The 22,504-nt window shown below is 46.0% G+C and overlaps 1 protein-coding gene across 2 annotated transcripts in view; it reads right to left on the reverse strand.

Annotated features, from left to right (window-relative positions):
* Nucleotides 1-22,279, reverse strand: part of LOC147633728 (uncharacterized) — a 33,314-nt gene extending 11,035 nt beyond the window's left edge. Inside the window, exons 1-2 of one of the 2 annotated variants that reach the window (XM_086804747.1) lie at nt 22,172-22,279; nt 21,736-22,086 (exon numbers count right to left, since the gene is read on the reverse strand). In XM_086804747.1, coding sequence (XP_086660873.1) covers nt 21,736-21,900 — 165 coding nt within the window. In that variant the 5' untranslated portion in view covers nt 21,901-22,086; nt 22,172-22,279. Of the gene's footprint in view, nt 1-21,735 lie in introns of both variants that reach the window. The other variant, XM_086804746.1, reaches the window with a different exon arrangement.
* Nucleotides 22,280-22,504: the final 225 nt, after the last annotated feature.

A 22,504-nucleotide genomic window follows, 5' to 3' on the forward strand; every position in this document is an offset into this window, starting at 1 on the left:
ATAATGGAATGTTTGGAAACATGGCTGGGATGTATGGTATGCCAGGTGTGGGAATGGGAAATGTTGACCCAATGATGGGCATGAATGTTGGGGGCAGCAATCTTGCGAAGCCACTTCCATATGATAATCTAACGCCTATGGGAAAGGCGAAGGATTACAAGGAAGGGGAGCTGCAGTGAAGTTTGATACTTTCAGTGGGGCCAATGATAAATTGAAAGCACTTACCTTTTTACAGCAGTTTGATGCTGCTTTTTCTGGTGGGAATTACACAGAGTCCTCTAATGTGAGGAAAGCTGCCACTTTTCTCAAGGGCAATGCTTTGCAGTGGTGGTCTACTCTTCTTTTGCAGGGCATAGCACCCACCACTTGGGTACAATTCAAACAGGTTTTCTCTTCCGTATGGCTCACATCTACATTTGAGGTGGATGTTATGACCGCATGGCACAAATTGGATGCTTCAAAGTGTGAAAATTTGGAAGATTATAACAAGAAGTTTTGGGAAGCTTTACTCCCAGTGACTTCTTATCGTGCAGTGCCATTGTCTGAGCAGGTAGAGAAGTATTGTTGTGGGCTGCCCAAGGAGGTGCGAGATTATTGTATCAAGACAAGAGTAACGAACATGTCACAGATGATTGAAAATGCTATGATAGCTAATGCGTTACTCACTGGAGGATCGTCTGGGTTTAAAGACAGTAAGAACTTGAGCAAGAAAGCTGAAAAATCTGGGCATGCTTCTCGTGATGCTAAAGGGTCTTCAGAGATAAAGTATAAGAAGTTGCCAATGCCCAAGAGGACTTTTGAGGAAAGACAGGCTTTGAGAGATGCTCGTAAATGTTTTTACTGTACTGAAGAGGGACATATGTCATTCAATTGTCCCAAAAGAAAGTCCCAAAAGGACTCTGACAATAAAGGAGAGTCCAAGTCAAAGAAACCAAAACCTTCTGCGGGGTTAGTTCCTGATCTTGTGGGGGAACAGCCAGGTGGTGAAGCAACAGAGTTGTGCAGGACATGGGGCAAAGTGAGAGATCAGAATGCCTTGATCTTCTTTGACACAGGTGCTAGAGCCAACTTCATTTCACCAGATTTGGCTGGCCGATTGGGGATTCGTGCAGAGGAGATGGGGCCGTTACATGAGGCTAATATGGCTTGTCCAAGGTATGCAGAACCCGTTACTCCTATCATTGGGAAGCTTCGGCTTCATTTGCAGGGTTATGTGGACAGCGAAGAGTTCTTTATCATGCCACTTGATGGCTGTGATATTTTGTTGGGGATGCCATGGTGCCACAGAGTACATGCGGTGGTGGATACTTACAATAGGAAGATCACTCTGACTCATAGAGGGAAAGAACATGTATTGGATGTAAAACTCAAAGGGGAATCTGTTCCTATTGTATCCGCTTCGGCGATTTCATCAGTAATGAAAAAGCATCTTTCCGCGTACTTGATTTATGTAAAGTATGCACAAGATGATGAGTCTAAGTCTAATTTGTCTATGTTAGATAAGGACAGGACTGATTTCTTATGTGGGTTTCAACTTTCAAGATTGTTTTTCCAAGTCATTGCCAGGAGAACTTCCTCCTGAGAGGCCAGAAGACCATGCCATTGATTTGATCCCTGGTAGTACTCCACCGAATAGACCGCCGTACCGTGTTAGTGCAGCCCAATAGGAAGAGATTATGAGTCAGGTGCAGGAGCTTTTGAATAAAGGGTTGATACAGCCTAGCTCATCACCCTTTTGCTCACCTGTACTCTTGGTGCAAAAGAAGGATGGTTATTGGCGCATGTGTATTGACAGGGCACTGAACAAGAATATCATCAAGAATCGATTCCCCATACTGAGGACCGATGACATTTTGGACCGCTTACAGGGCTCCACAGTCTTTAGTCGTATTGACTTGAAAAGCAGGTATCATCAGATACGCATTAGACCCGAGGATGTGCATAAGACAGCATTCCGAACCACGTTTGGGTTGTATGAGTTCTTGGTTATGCCCTTTGGTTTGACAAATGCGCCTGCCACATTTAATAGAATGATGGACAGGATTTTCAGGCCTCATAGAGAGTTTGTGGGCACATTCTTTGATGATATGATTGTGCATTCACAAACTGAGGAAGAGCATAGAAGGCATTTGGCCATTGTGTTTTCAGAACTCAGAAACCATAGGCTGGTTGTTAATGGCAAGAAGAGTGAATTTTTCTTGCAAGAGATACATTTCTTGGGGCATATTGTGTCTAAGCATGGAGTCCGTATGGATCCAGCAAAGGTGGAAGCGATTCTTAATTGGCCAGCTTTGAGGACCGTGCATGATGTACGCAGCTTTCTAGGATTGTGTTCCTATTACAGGCGATACATACGGTACTTTGCTGAAATTGCTTTGCCTCTTCATGCCTTGACAAAGAAGGCAACTCCGTTTAGATGGGCTGATCGGGAAATTACAGCATTCAAAAAGCTCAAAGAAAAGCTTACTTCGGACTCAGTATTGGTGCTACCGGACCTCCGAAAGGCTTTTGTTGTCCAGTGTGATGCATGTGGAAGTAGCATTGGTGCAGTTCTCATGCAAGAGGGACATGTCATAGCCTATGAGAGTAGAATATTGCAAGATACTGAGAAGCATTTACAGGTTTATGAGAAAGAGATGTTGGCTGTAATTCACACTCTTTCTGCATGGAAACACTACTTGCTTGGGGCTGATTTCACTGTGCAGACAGATCATCAGACCTTGCGTTATTTCCTCACGCAGACTAAGCTTTCAGAGAAGCATATGCGTTGGGCAAACTTTTTGTCTATGTTTCACTTCCAGATTGTGCATGTGGAAGGCAAAAAGAATGTAGTGGCAGATGCTTTGTCACGCAAGCCACAGGTCTCTGCAGTTTCACTTGCTTATCATCATGAGCTTGATGAAATGAAAGAGCAGTATGCCCATGATGAGGACTTTGAAAAGTTGTATGATCAGATGTCTGAGGGTCAGCGGCATGAGCATTACACTCTCAGAGATGGGTTTTTATTGATGCATGGCAAACTGTGTGTTACCAGGCCATTGCGACTCAAGGTTATGATTGAAAGTCATGCTCCACCGTATGCAGGTCATAGAGGTATTGACGCCACGGTAAAAGCAGTGGAGACTTTCTTTTATTGGCCAACCTTGAGAAGAGATGTTGATGCCTTCGTGAGGCAATGCATCGTATGTCAGAAGGTAAAGTTTGACCGTCAGAAGACACCAGGGTTATTACAGCCTTTACCTATTCCAGATAGACCTTGGGAGAGCATTGCTATGGATTTTATATTTGATCTTCCACGGACACAAACGGGTAATGATGGCATTTGGACTATCATATGCAGGTTCAGTAAGCAGGCTCATTTCATTCCCGTGCGTAAGACGATCTAAGTGGATCATATGGTGAAGTTGTTCATGGCAAACATCTTCAAGTATCATGGCTTGCCTACGTCTATCATTAGTGACCGTGATCCACGGATGACGAGTTTGTTCTGGAGAGGGTTGTTTGACAACATGGGTACAACTCTCAAGTTTTCATCGTCATTTCATCCACAGACAGATGGTCAGTCAAAAGAGGCTAACTCTACAGTGTTGGATCTTCTCAAGTGTTATGTGTCAGAGCACAAGCAACAATGGGAAAAGTATCTTCCTTTGGTGGAGTTTGCAATAACAGCACTGTACATACCTCAACAAGCAAAGCGCCTTTTGAGATTGTAGAAGGAGGGAAGAAGGTACCACCCATTTTGCATACAAAGGATAAGATCTTTGAGACTGATCAGTATGTGGAAAGTTTGGATGAAGCTTATCGGAGGGTTAAGTTGGCACTCCAGAAAACTCAGCAGAAGCAAAAGAAAGCCGCAGACCGTCACAGATGTGATTTACAGTTTGCATTGGGTGATTGGGTTCTTTTGCGCTTTGAAAAGGCTAGACTCAAAGAGCGCTTATTCCCTAAATTGAGCATGCGTTATTATGGGCCTTTTCAGGTTTTGGAAAAGATTGGTGAGGTAGCCTATCGTTTGAAGCTACCAGATCATTGGAGGATTCACAATGCTTTTCACGTGAGTCTCCTTAGACCTTTCCGTGGGGATGTGCCTGAGAATGTATCAGATGAGGCTCAGCCGGAAGTTGAGGAACTTGATGAGGTTCTGATTCCAGAGCAGATACTGGCACATAAAGAAAGGAAGGTACGAGGTAAAGTTTCCCGTCGCTATCTTGTGAAGTTCAAGAACTATTCACCGATGGATGCGAAGTGGATGGAGGAAGGTGACTTAACAGATTCACCTCAGGTTTTGCAGCTTTATCTTGATGCCTTTGAGTTAGAGCCGACTCTTATTGTGGCTCATTCAGGTTCAGCAGAGCATGGGTCTGGAGCATTACCTGATGCTCAAGAGGGGGGTAGCACCTCCACTCCCTTGATACAGACAGGCTCAGATGACATCTAGAGGTCGCTTGGTGCAGTTTTTTATCTCACCCGAAGGTACTGAGGCTGACAGTACATCTGTTTATGGGACTTCTATGATATATGTGTACTAGTCACATGAGATTTTGTGGATATGTATGGTTCACAGTGGTATACACAGTGGTATACAACTTGGACTATTACTACGCCATTGTTTTGCAGTGACTGTTGATACATGTGCATGGCTTAGAGAGATTGGGACGCTGAACTTGCCATATTGTATATTTCACTTTGGATATTTTGCTCTATCACCAGAATGCAATCGAGGACGCTTGCCATTTTTCAAGAGGGGGGTATGTCATGGCCATGTGAAAATGGAACAGCACAAGTGTGGGCATGGTGGTTGCTGAGTCAAAATATTGAATGATTCACATGGGGGGTGCCCGGACAGAGTTAATGATGTGTGGACATCCCTAGGTGTGAAGGGGGGAACTAGAACATTAGAATTCTAATGTTTTATTGAAAGTTGCCCCTAGGCCTTAGTGGCCCCTAGGGAACTTTAATATTTATTAAAGTTGGAGCCCTAGGATTATTATGGGGAGGGGGCAACTCCACTTTTGGAGTGCATGCCTCTCTCTCCTCTCTCTCTCTCTAGCTTTTGGAAAAACGTGGAGCATACGTGCTAGTTCTCATGCGTGGAAAGCAAGAGGAGAAGGAGTCGACTGCTGAAGGGTGTTGCTGCTGTTTTCTCTGTGCAAACCAGCCGTACAGCTCTGTACGGACAGGCTGCTGCAGGTACACGCTCTGTACAGGCTGCGCACAGGAGCTGCTGCGGGTATATCTGCTGGTACAGGCTGCGCACAGGTGCAGAACTGCTGCTGCAGGCTCTGTTTTGCAGGTACAGCTGTACGGACAGGACTGGAGCACTCTGACAGAAGCCGTACAGCAGGTAGTCACCTGTACGACTGCTGACAGGTGGCTGTACAGCAGGTACAGTCGGGTACAGCTGGGAGCAAGCGCATCATTACAGCTGCAGGCGGCATGTTTTCTGATACAGATAGAGCCATACAGTTGCAGGCGGCGCTCTCCTTGGTACAGTGCAGAATTTTCAGGTCTGTACAGTCAAGTACAGCACTGAGGTGGATGCAAAGAGGAAGGTACAGACAAGTACATACACACGTGTGAAGCGGGGTTGTTGAAACAAGTGCCTGCAAGTACAGATTGGTACCGTTACTTCCTCCAGTGCAGATCCACGAGCTGATTTTGGTAAGCTCCGTATTTGTTCATCTATCTCTCTCTATTGCTTTATGTCTCTTGCAGATTTGAGCAATCTGGCCCCTTGTGAGAGGAGAGGTATGGCAGATTGAAAAGGGTGGAGACAGAGGTTGAACAGTGAATATATGTATGAGCTGAGATGTTTAATCATGTGCTTGAGATATGCCAGATGTATGCTCATGGCTGCCCTGCTTAGTGGTCTTGGCTGATCACAGGGAGGCACAGTGTGTTGCTTTGAGACACAGATCTGTGCGCGTGAATCCTCTGTGCTAAGAGGGATTGTGGGCTGTCAGATTGGACATACAGGTGTAATCTCTTGGCTGATTTTGTTGTACTCAGCCTTTCATACTTTTGAAATTGAATAAAGAAATACCGCAAGGGGCGCCAAGCTTTGGGGCCAACAGGTGTCGCTTTGTTTTCAGATTTGGGCACTCTAGCTCCAATCTGTCTTGTTTTCACATCTAGACTACAAGTGGACGGGTGACTGCTAGTCTACCGCACTCTGGTTCTATCAGAGGCCGGTTTCACCTCCTAACTGACACCAGCCAGAGCTGCTGCGTGATCTTATAACCGGTGCTATCTGTCCAGCCGACACCATCATATAGCTGCCAACAGATCTGCTGCCACCCATTGTGCGCTACCACCATACCGCTGGTGTACACCATCACCGCCCACGGAATTTGTGTGCTTCTGCCACCTAACCTCGTGGACATTAAATAGCCCATACACCCCTGTGTGTTTCTTTGTGGACTATTTTCTGCACCCAGATTGGGCATCAAGCTTGCATAGCTGAACACCAAAAGTTCCATCGTTTACAGTTTTCTCTGTATATCCCACCCTATGCAAACTTGAACTTGGACTTGAATTTGGACTTGGACTTGAACTTGGACTTGGACTTGGGATCTGGACTTGGATCTAGATTTGGATTTGGACTTGGATTTGGATCTGGTCTCGGGTTTGGATTTGGACTTGGATTTGGTTTTAAATATGGACTTGGAACTTGGACTTGGAATTTGGATTTGGATTTGGATTCATTGGACTTGGATTCATTGGATTTGGATATTGGATTCATTGGACTTGGATTCATTGGATTTGGATATTGGATCTGGTACTAGCCTGGTGAGAGATTCTTGTGGGTCACCCCCATGGTGTGCTCGGCATTAGAGATCTCGTGCCTGTGTGGGAGAAAGAAGAATTAGGGTTTAGAGATTCATGTGGGAGACATACACAGAGAAACAACAAGGGAGAGAGAGAGAGAGAGAGAGAGTTGTGGGGATAAGTCAACTCATCAATAGCATGAGTGTGTGACTCCCCTATCACACATGTATATTCCACTAGTACACATAGTGCACTTAGTACATTAAAAGTACTAAGTGTACTATGTAGTATAACTTATGGGCTTGTACACACTATAAGGGTGGGCATAACGCCTTTACCCCAACAACCTCCCACTTAAAGGCAAAGTGCCCTTAAGTAAAGGAAAAGAAAAATCAGCATGTACATGATAATATACAAGGCCAAATCAAGGCTGAAACTGGCCTCATCCAATGCCCATCAAGTGTCTGCAATGAGCAAACCGCTCCGGAGGCAAACTCTTTGTCAACAGATCAGCCAGGTTGTCATCCGTATGAATCTTAACAAGCTGAATTTGCTTGTTGGCAAACGGAGTGCACAAACAAATGGCTTGAAGTGTATTTGAGACATTATGCAAACAGCTTGGTAAGAGTGGCTTTATCTTGTTGAATTTTGTTTACAATTTAAGCTAACACTTGAGTATAGGCATGTCACCTTTTGAGACTCTCTATGGGTATCAAGTACATGTGCCATCTATTGCCTTTTTCATGAGGACAAAATGGTTAATCCTTTGGCCAAGGAAGAGTTAGAAAGGATAAGACAGCTTCTTCAACTTTGCAAGGTGAAACCGGCCTCTGATAGAAAACCAGAGTGCGGTAGACTCTGACTGTCACAATGCAACAATGGAATATCCCCTATATAACCCAAATCAACCACTAACCGAGATAGCCATAATGCCTCCTTGCAAGCCTCTGTGGCTGCAATATACTCGGCCTCTGTAGTAGATAAGGCAGTGCACTTCTGCATCCTGGATATCCATGACACAGCACCTCCTGTGAATGTAAATACATAACCGGTAGTAGACTTCCGGTTATCTGGATGACCGGCATAATCCGAATCCGTGTAACCATGCACTAATGCATCCTGTTTGCCAAAGCAAATGCACATATCCTGTGTGCCCTTCAGGTATCTCATGACACCTTTCACTGCTTCCCAATGCTTCTTGCCAGGGTTGGCCATGTATCTAGAAACCACTCCCACTGCAAATGCAATGTCCGGCCTAGTAGCAACCATGGCATACATGAGACTGCCACAAGCTGAAGCATACGGAATCTTGGCCATATCAGCCCTGTCTCTATCTGACTGTGGGCTGTCCATAGCACTGAGTTTCACATATGGAGGCAAAGGAGTATTAGTCTTCTTCCCCCCGTCCATATTGAACCTCTACAAAACTTTGCCAATGTATTCCTTCTAAGACAAATACAACACATGCTGATTTCTGTCCCGAAGTATCCGCATACCCAAGATGTGATTTGCATCACCCAAATCCTTCATATCAAAGGTTTGATGCAGCCTCTGCTTCAAGGTATCCATCTCCTTACGAGATTTCCCGGCAATCAACATATCATCAACATACAAGATGAGGATCAATAGACTGCCATCCAAAGCTTTCTTGGTGTACAAGCAGTGATCCATGTCACTTCTCCTGAATTTCTGGGATTTCATGAATGTATCAAATTTATGATACCATTCCCTTGGTGCCTGTTTGAGCCCATAAAGACTCTTTTTCAGCTTGCATACAAGCTTCTCCTTTCCACTCACTGCATAACCCTCTGGCTGCTGCATATGTATCTCTTCATGGAGATCACCGTGAAGAAAAGCAGTCTTCACATCCATCTGAATCAAGTCCAGATCATCATGCGCAACCAAAGCTAACACAGCTCTAAGTGTGGTCATTTTGACCACTGGAGAGAAGATCTCATCAAAGTCCACACCATATTCCTGCTTGAAGCCCTTAGCCACTAACCTGGCTTTGTATCTTGGCTTTGCATCTGGTGCAACTTTGAGCCTGTAAACCCACTTGCATGGCAAAACCTTCTTGCCTGCAGGCAAATGCACCAACTTCCATGTTCCGTTTTTGTGCAGAGAATCCATCTCTGACTTCATGGCACGCTCCCAAAGAGCCTTGTCTGCCCTCTGTAAAGCCTCCTTGTAACATGAGGGCTCCCCACAGTCAGTAAGCATCAAGTAGTCAACCCCTGGAACAAACCTGTCAGGGGCTCTGGAGGGTCTTGTGGACCTCCGTACCCAATGACCATCATTTGCAGGTTGCTGTCCAGCCTGCATATCACCCATTGGTGGCTCCTGTTCCATGCCATAAGGCTGAAAAATCATGCCCGGTATATCCTCTAACTGTGGTATATCCATAGGGATATCTTCTGCCATCTCTGGCTGTCCATTTGGACCATTTTCAGCACCATTTAAGGGCTGGTTTACCTGCTGTAATGGCTGATTTAGCCCTTGGTTGTTGTCCATGATGTCCATCATCATCAAAGATGGCTCTGCCAGGCTCCTGTTGCCTTGCAGGCTCCTTATGCATCCAGTTTCTCTCAGACTTGGACGATCTTGTTCGAGTGGGAGAATTTTTGACACCACACTCCTCTCAGATAGGCGAGTGTTTTGTACTGTACCTTCGAGCAGTGTTGCAGTTTGCCATTGCTACAATGCCTTGAGGATTTGGCACTTGGTTTTCAGCTTGTCGGATCATCTTGTGGACAGTCATGGCTTCGGAGAGTGCCCACCATGATGCAGTCAGTGTAGATGGTATAGCTGAGAGTAGAGGTACATGTATGGCTGTTGTTGAGACACCTCGTGTGAGAGGTAGTCGGACTCGATCTCGTAGAGACATGGTCTGTTGGCATTGTGGTAGACGTGGCCATATCAGACAGGGATGCTTCCGTCGTATGAGACAGCAGAAGAAGCGACAGCTTCTTGATTCACGGATGGCAGATGTTTCTAGCAGAGAGGTTGTACGGGATACCTCTTGTGCAGTCACTACAAGTCCTTGCACATTGTCTCAGAGATTTTTGTTGGATATGGATGCCTTGTGCCATGTTGTCCCACATAGGGATTGGTTTAGCACATATTCAGCTGGGAGACATGGGTGTGCTGAGATGGACATGCTGGGTAGTGATGTTGCAGGTGTTGGAGATATACACCTCGTATTTGCCACTGGTGGTTGTTTGCTGCTACGCGACGTGAGACATGTGCCGAGTATGACACAGTGCTTAGTGTCTGTGGCACAGTTATGAGACGAGGGGTATGCTTTTACGCATACAGAGCATGCCTGGAAGCTACATAGGGCTTCGCTTGTGATAGCGAGAGGTGCCATGTCAGGCACAAAGTTCCCTTTGTACTTCATGTACTCTCGTGATGGTAGAGTCTGTGACTCCCTTGCCTTGTGGACAGGTTGAGACGAGGAGAGTACACTTCCAGGATGCTGGAGCATGTGAGATGCATGCGAGAGGTCTGCGATTGTCAGATGCGCAGACAGAGCCTGAGGTGCATAGTTTGTCCAGTGTCGGACTTGTGGAGCAGGATAGCTCTATGGATGCACAGGGCGAGTCATCTTGTGTGATAGCGGAGATGACTGGTTTGGATGCTGACAATGCATCAGTGATACAGTCATTTCTTCAGATGCTGATGTCAGATGAGATGCTACCGTCAGAGCTTGAGGATGACTCTGACATGGTTTCAAGACAGATGCTTGAAATGCATGTTGACGTTGGTCACTTGGATGTGGGGACTTGGGCCAGTACCCCAGATGTGACGCAGTCAGATAGTCCGGAGGAGTCAGCTGAAGCTGACTTGGTGAGGCTATGCGAGATAGCCAGAGTAGCATCAGCGTTCGGGAGTCTCATGTACGAGATACCCGAACTTGCATTTGCCGTGGGTGCATTTGCAGTGGGAGTTGTAAGCCGTGCGATGGCTGACTCCACGAACATACAGCATGGGGGAGAGATGCAGGTCATTGCTACATACCTGCATGAGTGCTTGAGCTCTAGTAGGCGAGTTGCAGAGATGGGTGATACCTCTGCATTGCTTCCATTGCGCTATGGTCTACCTGGAGAGCTGGATGCACTCAGACACAGCAGTGAGCCCGTAGGTGTGGGATGAGATCCGTCGTATCTCGTCCATCTTGTACATACTAGTTGTAGGCTAGTAGGTAGTGGGTTCTCACTTGAAGGCACATTGGCCTTTAAGTGGGAGGTTGTTGGGTTAAAGGCCCCTGTGCCGTCCGGGCGGTCTCCCGTGTCCGGGCGCCCACATGTGTATACACTTATTCATTACATATAGTGAATAAGGGGAGGGCTCACTGTACCACTACTGGACTACTTTGGTACTCTCCCCACCATATCGTGTCTCTCTCTCTCTCTCTCCTATGTGCGTGCTCCGCCCCGGTCCTCTTGAGTGCCTATACATCGACATCAACTTGGATATCCTACATCGGCACATTTGTTTGTTTTGTATTCATTGATTGTATTGATCCTAGCCAGCGTGCCCGTGGATTGTTCCTGAATAAATTCCTGAAAGGGGGCACGGCCTGTTCCCCAGTCAATGTGTACTGTGTAAGATCCCTTTTCCCCTCTCTCTCTCTCTCTCTCTCTCTCTCTCTCTCTCTCTCTCTCTCTATATATATATATATATATATATATATATATATATTTATATATTTATCTTTTGGATACGTGGTTGAGTCTGACATGGCACGCCACGCTGGGCTTACAGCTGGCTCCAACTATACATTGTGCAAGGTGAAGGTGACATCAGCCTTGCGTGGAGTGGATCTTTGGGACTACCTCATTACAACTGCCACTGCCACCCCTCCCACTCTTTCTACAGTTGGTGTGACTCAGGCACACGTTGATGGTTGGGTGGCAAATGATCATCGTGTTTTCTCCTTTCTCATGTTGAATTGTCAAGCTAGTGCTGCAGCACTTGATGTTTGGAAGACCCTTGCAGAGCTTTACGAGATTAAGTCTTCGGGTCGGATTTTGGCTTTGGACAAGCAGCTTATGAATCTTTCGGATTCTACCTTTCCATCTTTATCTGCTTTCACCACGAAGATGAAAAATCTCCGGAATGAGCTTGCTATATGTGGCATTGTGGCAAGAATATCTCTACACAAGATATGGCTATTCAGCTTCCCTACAAGCTTCCAAAGACGTTTGATGCTTTCTTTCAGTCTCTTGTTTCTTCTGGGCAGCCAAAGCTCCACCAGAGGTGTCGGTTCGCTCCTCAAAGCGAGACTCAATGGAGGGAGAACTTCCTCCCAAGTAATTGGAACAGCATGAGGGAGATAAAGGGAAGAATCGATAGAAGAAAGGGAAAGGGGGTTTTGACAAGAACTCCAAGGACAACGACAAAGATAAATCTTCTAAAAACAGGGACGTGGAGTGTCACTATTGTGGCAAGAAGGGTCATAAACAGTCCCAATGTTACAAGAAGAAGCGAGATGAAGAAGGAAAGGACTCTACCTCTACAACGGTGTCCCAAACCAAGAAGGATGATGGTATTCTTATATTAGCCGATGCTTCTCGTACACTGGCTCTTGTGACTTCTTAGTCTTGGTCTTGGATTGTGGATAGCGGTGCTACTACTCACATGACACCTCATCGGGATTGGTTCGAGAACTTTACTGCTAGAACAAGCACTATCACTTTGGGTGATTCTTCTTCCGTGCCAATTCACGGACAGCACCATCCCCATCTTCCGCTCCTCTGACAACAAGAGGTACAATTCCTCCTCTCTGCAACTCCATCATGTGCTGTAGTAAGCTGTCACCTAATGCCCTGTTCCTTGCAATATTACTGGCACTCTTGGGATGTAAACTCACCCCCTCTCTCAATCTTGAGAACCTTGACTAAAGAACCAGTCTCTTTTTCCACCTTAGTCCTCCAATCACAGAAGTGTTGAAAAGCCTCATCCTCGGTCTTCAAAAAGAAAGCCCAAGTAAATCTAGAGAAGTCATCCACCATCAGAAGCAAGTACAACGCTTTACTCAAAGACGTGGTACTCATCGGACCACGTAAGTCTGCATGAACAAGAGCAAGTGATGTCGAAGATGTGTGTCACCTCCTTCGGAAAGGTGGCTTGGTGTTTCTTCCCTTGTAAACAAGAGGAACATATAGAAGTTGGAGCCTTGATGGTCGATAAACCCTCGACCAACCCATCCTTTGAAGGTCACTGAAGAAGTTGATAGCTCAAATGGCCAAACCGAGCATGCCAAAGAGCTGAAGAAGAACCATGACAGAGCAAAGCACTTCCAATTTTTGTAAGTATTGTATAAGGAGCACAATACCTTGGGCTTAACTTTGGAGCTTTCCACTTTTAAAGTTTATGACTTTTCAGAAACCTTTACATAAACTAAATCACCTTCCTCAAAATTATTTGGTCTTTTTTTACCTTTCTCATATCTAATAGAACGATCTTGCGCTTTTTTAACGTTGCTTCTTGCGCAATGTTTAACATGTCTTTGAGAAAGTCTTTTACACTTTGTAATTTTTCTTAATATCTTCATGAGAGAAGATTACCTCCGCACCTTGAGCTGGAAGAGCACTTTCTGACAAAAGGTTAAATAACAAATCTGGAATGTACAGAACGTTAGAGAAGTACTATCATGGAGATGGCCCGTGCTATGCTTGAGCACTCCTCTTTACCTCGACGTTTCTGGGCTGAGGCGACTTCTATTGCTACCTATATTCAAAACAGGTCTCCTACTGCTACTCTTCCAGATAAAACTCCATATGAGTTTACATCCCAAGAGTGTTAGCAATATTGCAAGGAACATGAATTTTGGAGACAACTTACTACAACATATACTCCACCTAATGCAGTTGCAGAGACGAATAATCAAGACGGCCCGTGCTATGCTTGAGCACTCCTCTTTACCTTGACATTTCTGAGCTGAGGCGACTTCTATTGCTGTCTATATTCAAAACAAGTCTCCTTCTGCTGCTCTTCCAGATAAAACTCCATATGAGGCTTTCCATGGTGAGAAGCCCTCTCTTATTCATTTGTGCGTATTTGGTTGTTCCACGTATGTACATGTGCCTAAGGAGCATCGCTCCAAGTTGGACTTGAAGTCTTAGCGTATGACTTTTCTCGGATATAGTTCGGTGTCCAAGGCATATCATCTTTACAATCAACAAGCCAACAAAAAAGTTGTGAGCCATGATGTGGTGTTCGACAAGACTCCTGCATCTTCAGAGGGGGGTGATGAGCTTTTTCTTCTCTGCCTCCTCCTACTTCTCTTACACCTCTGACTGTGGATCCTCATTTAGATAACGATGATGATGACTCTACTCCTCCCCCAACGAGCTCGAGTAGACCGGTGCTTGGATGGTATTTTCAGACAGTTCGTGATTTTGGGTTGAGAGCGCTTCCTTCTGCTCCTCCGCCTGGTTCTCTTAGGCAGAGTTACACGGAAACAGATTCATGAGGGCAACGTTTTTGTTAACTATGCTCTTATGTCCTCTATTATTCATGGTCCTTCTCATCAAATTTCTGTGAACGAGGCTCTTTCACATGAGCCTTGGTGTCACGCTATGCAAGCAGAGCTTGATGCTATAGAACAGAATGGCACTTGGATTTTGGTGCCTAGGTCACAGTAGCGTAAGGTGATTGTGTGCGGGATCTTGCAAAAACATTGGAAAACAAGCTTCAATCTGAGCTTCTAGAGATAGAGGTACATGGACAGCCATCTGATCTCCGTCAAGATCTGCGTTAGACACACCACAAACCAATGGGTGCAAACGAATGGCGCGTCCTTCTATTAAAATGGATTGAAATGCCTATATACCCAATCTGTGTGATATAGGTGCTAGATGGCAGCTTGGACAAGCACAAGGCCCGGTTGATTGCCAAGGGCTATGCTCAACGCCTTGGAGTCGACTTCGATGAGACCTTCGCTTTGACGGCCCAGATGACTACCATTCACACCATTCTTGCTCTTGTAGGACATCATAGTGTCAGAATACAAACGAAAAATCAGACCACTGCTGTGAGAAACAAAATACAAAAGTGTAGAGAGAGAGAGAAGCTGTATAAACTCTGCTATATACACGAAGATCCGATACAAAAAAGAGTGTGGGGGGCAAGGGTGGTATTTATACCACCCTACAGTGCTGGTCGGCCAGCCCAGAAATAGCCGATAGCAACCACTCATGTCCACAATTGGGAAATAGCCAGTCGGCCAACACAGAAAGAGTCAGCTAGCACAAGATAGTCCCCACGAACAAAAACAAGAAAAAATACACGGAAAAATGGAAAAAAATGGCCCTCACTAAATTATATGGTATAGACAGGAGATGACTACTAACACCCCCTCTCAGCTTCTGGATGTGGAACCAACCCCGGTGAGCTAGAGTGCTACCAAGGCATCGCGTTTAGTAGAGACTTTGTGTTTATTGTCCTCCATCGAACAATAAACAAGCAAGATGTCACCAGCCAAAATCTTCTCAAGAACAAAGTGATATTGTATCTCTATGTGCTTGGTCCAGCATGGAAGACCGGGTTCCGAGTAATAGCTATATAGCTCTCCTTATTGCACTAGATGCTTGTGGGTTCCTTTTGTGGAAACCCAATCTCGCCAAGTAAACTCCGTAGCCACACAACCTCGCAAGCAGCACCACTAGCAACCCGATACTCTGCCTCTGTAGAAGACAAGGTAATAGTTAGCTGCCTCTTGCTGCTCCATGAAATAGCTCCTGAGCCAAGGGTAAATCCGTAGCCTGATGTAGATTTCCTCATGTCTGTATCTCCTCCCCAATCCGATCACTCCACCCTTGGAGTCTGACTTGTTCAGTCGTTCCCCTGTCAGAATATGCAGTGGAAATGATAACCAAACTTGGGTAGACAAGAGCAAGTAGACTGCAGAAAATAAACAGCACAAGAAACACAGAGAGATACGTGTGTAAACTCTTCTCTATACACAAGATCCCGCAGAAAACTGAATGAGGAAGTGGTGGGGGCAAGGGGCCTATTTATATGCCCCTATGAGAGGGGTCGGCCAGCAGAGAAAATGTCCACGACTGCATGTATCCAATCGGCCAGCAGTCCAGTAGCCCACAAATGATCTGTGAGCAGTCGGCCAGCCACCCACAGGACTGCAGTTGGGACAGTCGGCCAGCCTTGAAGTGCTCCTGCCAACCTCTGGCATCCCTCCCCACCACTGGAAAAAAATGGGAAAAAAATAGGAAAAAATACGGGGAGTGAGGAAAAATGATAAAACACCTTATACAGGGCGGGCACACCCACAACAGAGGCCCTAGTGTATAAATATAGACAGGAGATGACTTCTAACACCCCCTCTCAACTCCTGGCTGTGAAACCAACCCAAGGGAGCTGGAGTGCCGCCTGAGCGTAGCCTGAGGTAGAGACTTCGTGAAGAGGTCCGCCACATTGTCCTCCGTCGAACAATAAAGTAGCAAGATGTCACCAGCCAAGATCTTCTCACGTACAAAGTGATACTGTATCTCTATATGCTTGGTCCGGGCATGGAAAACCGAGTTCCGAGCCATAGCTATACAACTCTAGTTATCACACGGGATGACTGTGGGCTCCCTCTCAGGAAACCCAATCTCGCCAAGCAGCCTCTGCAGCCATACAACCTCACAAGCAGCACCACAAGCAGCCCGGTACTTTGCCTCTGTCGAAGAAAGGGCAATAGTTGGCTGCCTCTTGCTACTCCAAGAAACTGCTCCTGAGCCGAGGGTAAAACTGTATCCTGAAGTAGATCTCCTCGTGTCTAGATCTCCTCCCCAATCTGAGTCACTCCAACCTTGGAGCCTGACTCCATTCCCTCCTGTGTAAAAGGGTCCCAGATCCTTCGTACTCTGCAGATACCGCAAGATCCGCAATCCTGCGTCCCAATGAGACTTCAATGGCGTCTGCATAAAAGAGCTCAACAGCCCCACAGAGAAGCTCAAGTCCAATCTGGTGTTCAGCAACCAGATCAATGAACCAATCAACTTCCGGTACTACGAGGCATCAACTGGCTCACAAGGATCAATAACGGTTAACTTTGTGTTCGGGTCCATCGGCGAAGTAATAGGCTTGCAGTTCTCCATCCCAAAGGACTCAAGCAACTCATGAACATGAAGGAGCTCTGAAGAGCTCAGCTGTAGAGAGTTAGGGTTTCATGTGGGAGACACACACAGAGAAGAAGGGAGAGAGAGAGAGAGAGACGTGTGGGGATAAGTCAACTCACAGTATGAGTGTGTGACTCCCCTATCACACATGTATATTTGCTCTAGTACACATAGTGCACTTAGTACATTAGAAGTACTAAGTGTACTATGTACTATAAAACTTATGGGCTAGTACACACTATAAGGGTGGGCATAATGCCTTTACCCCAACAACCTCCCACTTAAAGGCAAAGTGCCTTTAAATGAAGGAAAAGAAAAAACAGCATGTACATGATAATATACAAGGCCATATCAAGGCTGAAACTGGCCTCATCCAATGCCCATCAAGTGTCTACAATGAGCAAATCGCTCTGGAGGCAAACTCTTTGTCAACATATCAGCCGGGTTGTCATCCGTATGAATCTTGACAAGCTGAATCAGCTTGTTCTCTATCACCTCCCTGATGAAGTGATACTTCACATCCACATGCTTCGTCTTTGCATGAAAGACAGGGTTCTTTGCCAACTGGATGGCACTCTGACTGTCACAATGCAACAATGGAATATCTCCTGTATAACCCAAATCAACCACTAACCGAGATAGCCATAATGCCTCCTTGCAAGCCTCTGTGGCTGCAATATACTCGGCCTCTCTAGTAGATAAGGCAGTGCACTTCTGCATCCTAGATATCCATGACACAGCACCTCCTGTGAATGTAAACACATAACCGGTACTAGACTTCCGGTTATCTGGATGACCGGCATAATCCGAATCCGTGTAACCATGCACTAATGCATCTTGTTTGCCAAAGCATACGCACATATCCTGTGTGCCCTTCAGGTATCTCATGACACCTTTCACTGCTTCCCAATGCTTCTTGCCAGGGTTGGCCTTGTATCTAGAAACCACTCCCACTGCAAATGCAATGTCCGGACTGGTAGCAACCACGGCATACATGAGACTGCCACAAGCTGAAGCATACGGAATCTTGGCCATATCAGCCCTGTCACTATCCGACTGCGGGCTGTCCATAGCACTGAGTTTCACATATGGAGGCAAAGGAGTACTAGTCTTCTTCCCCCCATCCATATTGAACCTCTACAAAACTTTGCCAATGTATTCCTTCTGAGACAAATACAACACATTTCCTGATGTGAAGCAATGAAGAGCTCTCACCTGTGGTGGTTGCCATAGCAATATGCAACCTTTGTCAATGCCTGACTCCCTGCAAGATGTGCAAACACTGCACCAAACCACACAAAGTGCTCACAGTTGTTCTCCCAAAATTTATCTCCCACTGCGGAAGCACGAATGCAACTCTCCTCCCACTGAATGTGATAAAATCACCAAAATCTGGTTGCTGCAGATTTATGACAGCACCTTAGATGTGCTCTGTTCCCCTTCCAAAACACTGTACAACAGTACTAAGTGCTCACCAATGATGTACCAAATCTGTACCGACAAGTACAGCAGCTGAAAATGAGCCTTTTCCTCATTGAAATCAAATGTACAGCCATGCCAAAACTTGTAGAAAGTTGTACCAAATCTGTACCAGCAAGTATAGCAGCAATAAATGCTCTCTTGGCTGTCCAAATGAGTGAAAATCAGACTTTGACAGTCCTCACCACTGCATACAACAGTCCCGGACAGAAATTGAGCAAAAGCCCCTGGCCCCCTTGACTGCAAGTGGATTTCTGAGGGTTCAAGGCATAAATGTCTTCCCTGCTGCTTTGCCAAGCTCAACAAGCACAAAATCTTGAAAAGCCCCTTGATTCAAGATCAATTTCTGATCGTGAATGGTACATTAATGCACATGAAGGCATCCAGAGTCTTCACAATGCTTCCCCCTGGCCACATATACATCCAATACATAAAAGCCCCTTGATTTACTGGCACATTGAGTGCTTGACAGGCATCAACACATTGCCCAAAACACCAAATCCCAGTGCCTGCATGCAAATCAACCCAATTGGCACAAAAGCCCTTTGATTTGAACTCCAATTTCTTGCAATTTAGCCCCGAATGTGAGATTGCTCACATCATACAGCATGTATGAATGCCCAATGGCACAATTACATCAAAAGCCCCAAATGTTGACATCCAATTTTCTGCAATTTTGGCCCGAATGTGACCAATGTCACCCAATGTTGCCAATTGTGCTCAAAATCTGAGCCATTTGGACCTGTACCTGCTCAATTGATGAAAATGGACAAACAAATTCCAAAATTGAAGCAAATACCTCTGAAATCAGCTGATTTCTGTTGTAGAAAAAAGGGGGGGAGGGGGCGTCGTATTTCAAGTTCTACGGGCTTCTGATTTCTATTGCAGAAAAAGGTTTCTTGGAGGACTCATGCGTGCTCCAGGTGAAGCGCGGGTGCGCGCGGGTGACCTGCCGCAAGGAGGGCATCCACACCAAGTTATGAGCTGCTCGCTTGCAAATCTGCGCCAGCACTCTCAGTGCCGGAGGGCCTTCACAGAATCAACGCGAGAAGAATCGCCCTTGTCCAGCCCCAACGTGGCCTGTACCTGCGTTATCACTTTCTGCGTCTCGTTCTTGTAGTCCTCCTCGATGTCAGCCAACACCCACGACGTCTCTGACAGCAGGTATAGCATCCCGGCTATGCCAGACAGAGAGGCCATGGACCGCCTGCTGCAAGAAACAGGGGTGCCATTACCGGAAGAAGATGACAACGAAGATGCAGAAGTTGCGTGCGTAACGGATATGGACGAAGAGGGCAGGATAGGCGACACAAGCACAGAGGGCTTCGGAAGAGGGGAGATGAAGCTCGAACACAGAGAGATGGGATGACGGATGGATCTGGAGCTACCGGAAGTTCATTGGCGACGACATAGCTACAGTGTGCCGGACGGGGACTGCAGATTGATGTAGGAAGCTGCTTGGCACCGGAAAGCAGCGCACAGTCAAATTAGAGGAATCCTTGCCAGTTTCCAGGCATATGATGTCCACCAGCTTCTGTAAGCGCACACACTCAACTCGTTTTGAGCTCTTCTACAGTCAATTTCCAACTCTACACCCTTGAGAACAAAACCCTAAAACCAATGCTCTGATACCAGTTGAAGGAGCTCTGAAGAGCTCCGCTGTAGAGAGTTAGGGTTTCATGTGGGAGACACACACAGAGAAGAAGGGAGAGAGAGAGAGACGTGTGGGGATAAGTCAACTCACAGTATGAGTGTGTGACTCCCCTATCACACATGTATATTTGCTCTAGTACACATAGTGCACTTAGTACATTAAAAGTACTAAGTGTACCATGTACTATAAAACTTATGGGCTAGTACACACTATAAGGGTGGGCATAATGCCTTTACCCCAACAGAACATACCGCTGTTGAGAGACGAAAAACCCCCTCTGGGTCTGCCAGATCTCCAATCCCAAAAAGAAGTGGAGTAAGCCTAAGTCGGTCATCTCAAACTCATGTGACAAGGCAGCCTTCGTCACTCTAATGTGCTCCACATGACCGCCAGTGAGAATGAGATCATCCACATAAAGGATGATAAGTGTGACCATGCCGCGTTCCCGAAAGAGATACAGGTTCGAATCTGCAACCGATCTCTGAAATCCAATCCGAATAAAGAAGGAATCAATCTTCTGATTCCAAGCCCTGGGAGCCTGCTTAAGACCATACAAGGCCTTACGTAACCTGTAAACCATCCCTTCAGATCCTGGAACAATAAAGCTTGGAGACTGCTCAACATACACCTCCTCCTGCACGTCACCATTAAGGAACGCAGATTTTACATCCATTTGATACACGGGGGAACGCAAATTTTACATCCATATGATGTACTGAGAAGAGGCAAGAGCAAGAACTGTCCGAATCGTGGTCATCCTCGCTCTCGGTGCAAAGGTATCCTCATAGTTGATGCCAAGCCACTGACCCATCAGACGTATACTTGGTCTTAAAGATCCACTTGACACCAATGAGGAAACATTTTGACGGCCTCGCAACCAACTCTCAAGTGTTATTCTTCTCTATGACATCCAGTTCCACTTGCATAGCTTTCCTCCAAGTCTCCTGGAAAACAGCTTCCTTTAGAGAAGTGGACTCTTTGTCCTGAATGATACGAGACACAGCGTACGGTCTTCCTTGTCCTTGCATTGGGCAATCATATCACTTGTTCTCAAGCATTGTACAACATTCTCCAAAGGCAAATACTCCCGCTTGCAAGAGGCTTCAATGGATACTTTGGGACCCAACATGTGTCGTCTACTTCTCTTCTATTCTCTTCTCTCTCTCTCTACTCTATGAATTGGATGCTAAAGATCTCACCACATAAAGGTGTAAAGAAGGCCCTGTTGTGCGTTACCACGATCAACCTCAGTGCATGTCATCATCCTCATCATCCTCATCATCAACATCATGGAAGACATGGGAACCTAGTCGACAGCCTCATACCACAGTCGATAGCCAGTAGGGAGCCAACCGACAACATCAATGTGAAAGGCAGCAAGTTCGGGCAAAGCATGGAAGAAGGCGCAACAATTAAAGGAATAATTTATGATTATTTTGTCCAAGAACTGGCCCACAGTAACAGCACCAGGCCGACCAGCTTCACTAGCATATATATATAAGCATAAGCCATCATTCATCATTCATCATTTGAAATCAGCATAAGCATGTAGAAGGGACCAGAGATCACCACTTTGGGGCATACTTTTTAGTCACCTTTTTGTACCATAAAATACAAGAAAACCCTGACACCAACTATTCTCTCTTCTTCTCTCTCCTCTGAACAACATACGAAAGGAGCAGGATTCAGATATTCTGTCGAGGTTACCTCGTAGGCTTCAGAGATCTGCTTGAACTTCGCCTCGGCCTCCTTCTTGTTGGTAGGGTTCTTGTCGGGGTGCCATTTCATGGCAAGCTTTCGGTAGGCCTTCTTGAGATCGTCATCTGAGGCGCTCTTCGGGACGTTGAGTACGCTGTAGTAATCGACACCCATAGCAGGGCTACGCAAAGAAGATTAGGGTTTTCAGGATAAAGCGTCAGGGAAAGGGCTTACAGAAGAACAAGATGGAGGATAACAGGAAACGATGAATTCGCGTCTGTGTGAGGGCTCTGGCTATGGTGCAGACGAGGAAGTTATGGATGCTTTCTTGGCTACGGCCTCTGTGCTGATGATTTCGAGCTATAGCACCGCCTGTGTTACGATTAGGGTTTTGCTATACAGATTGTTGGTGTTTCTGAAAAATGAAGATGAAGATGCGCCGTACCTGAAAGCTGAGAACATTCGAGGGCCCTTCGAGAGATTATTTTGGGGGATAGTCTTTGTTTGTTTTTTGGGGGGAGGAGAGAGACGAAGAGAGAGGGTACTAACCAAGCCAACAAGGATTCACTTCCAAAGTTTCACCCCAGCCCCTATCAGATCCTCGACGGGTGTGATGTCTCACCCAAACTCGCTCTTTTTTCATATCGTGATCCCTCGGACTCATATGCAAAAAAAGAGTGGTTAGCAACGTTGTGTCACATCTATATGGCATCCGATAGGATGAAACTTTGTAAGTGGAGAGGGAAAGCAGACCCATGGACCATAGGCATATCAAATC

The sequence above is a fragment of the Cibotium barometz genome, chromosome 11 (genome assembly GCF_041138505.1).
Source record: "Cibotium barometz isolate CiBa-2024 chromosome 11, ASM4113850v1, whole genome shotgun sequence".
NCBI classification, from domain to species: domain Eukaryota; kingdom Viridiplantae; phylum Streptophyta; class Polypodiopsida; order Cyatheales; family Cibotiaceae; genus Cibotium; species Cibotium barometz.